General features: G+C 47.7%; 1 protein-coding gene across 1 annotated transcript in view; it reads left to right on the top strand.

The window, feature by feature from the left end:
• Positions 1-942: 942 nt before the first annotated feature.
• Positions 943-1,039, top strand: part of LOC101845656 (DIS3-like exonuclease 2) — a gene marked incomplete in the record, with an annotated part of 18,857 nt that continues 18,760 nt past the window's right edge. Inside the window, 1 exon segment of the mRNA XM_013088902.2 lies at positions 943-975. Coding sequence (XP_012944356.1) covers positions 943-975 — 33 coding nt within the window.

Genomic DNA, 1,039 nt, shown 5'->3' with positions numbered 1-1,039 from the left:
CCTTCATCATCTCTGTGGTCGTTGAACCAAGCTGTCAATGCTGCCTTCATTCTCTCTGTGGTCGTTGAACCATGCTGTCAATGCTGCCATGACTGTTGGCGGATCTAGCTTCATGGTGCCGCCAATCTCCGTCTGGCCGGCTAGCTTATCAGCACGTTCATTGCCGTGAACTCCTGCATGACCAGGGCTACAAAAGACGTGATATGTTTTTGGTTTTTGGGACTAGAGGACCAGTGTCTGTGGTGTGTAGCGGTTAGGCGTTTCCCCGTCATACCCAGTAGATCTGAGTTCGTTCCCGGGTTGGACTCAGAGGCAGGGTTGAAGCCTAACCCCCCAGGGCGATGCTGCTGACTGAAGTGATTTTAGGCCATTCCCAAAGGGGGGACATTAGTATGTTCTTATGCACAGTAGAATTGTAAATGGGCTGATTCATCGATGTTATGCTCACAACTGTGCCTGAGCTACAACAGGGAACTGCTGCTTTTTCTTTCCTAATCCTGACTATCGTCATTTATCCTCTACTTCTTTTGTATGTTTGTCACACTCTTGTGAACTGCTATTTCCGGGATGCCTTGATAGTCGAAGCAGATTGTGCGCTGTTGAGGCTAGAGAGGCGAGCAGAGTAAGTCTGATTCCCTGTGAGGACTTCTCTGTTGACATCCACCACCCTGGCGCTCATGTGAACTTATGCAATTGGGAACACCGTAAAACCTTACTGAAACAAAAGCTTTTATCTTCGGCTCTTGCAGTCCTAATTGTGTTGCAAATACCATGACTGGATCGATAACAACAGCAAGTGCCATAAAACTTTGACGAAAATTATTTTTAAAAAGCTGACCTCTGACCTTTACTTACCTGGATCCTTTTGTCCCCAGAACTTTGGCGCGCAGCCTGGGCGAGGCTGGGGAGATAGAACCACAGACAGAGGCATTGTTGATTGAAATGGATGTGGAGGATCAGCCTTTTACAGAGGAGGTGAGTACACACACACACACACACACACACACACACACACACACACACACACACACACACACAT

The sequence above is a fragment of the Aplysia californica genome, unplaced genomic scaffold, assembly GCF_000002075.1.
Source record: "Aplysia californica isolate F4 #8 unplaced genomic scaffold, AplCal3.0 scaffold00829, whole genome shotgun sequence".
Lineage (NCBI taxonomy): Eukaryota > Metazoa > Mollusca > Gastropoda > Aplysiida > Aplysiidae > Aplysia > Aplysia californica.
The sequence above is the reverse complement of the archived record's forward strand: the minus strand, read 5'-3'. Positions and strand labels throughout refer to the sequence as shown.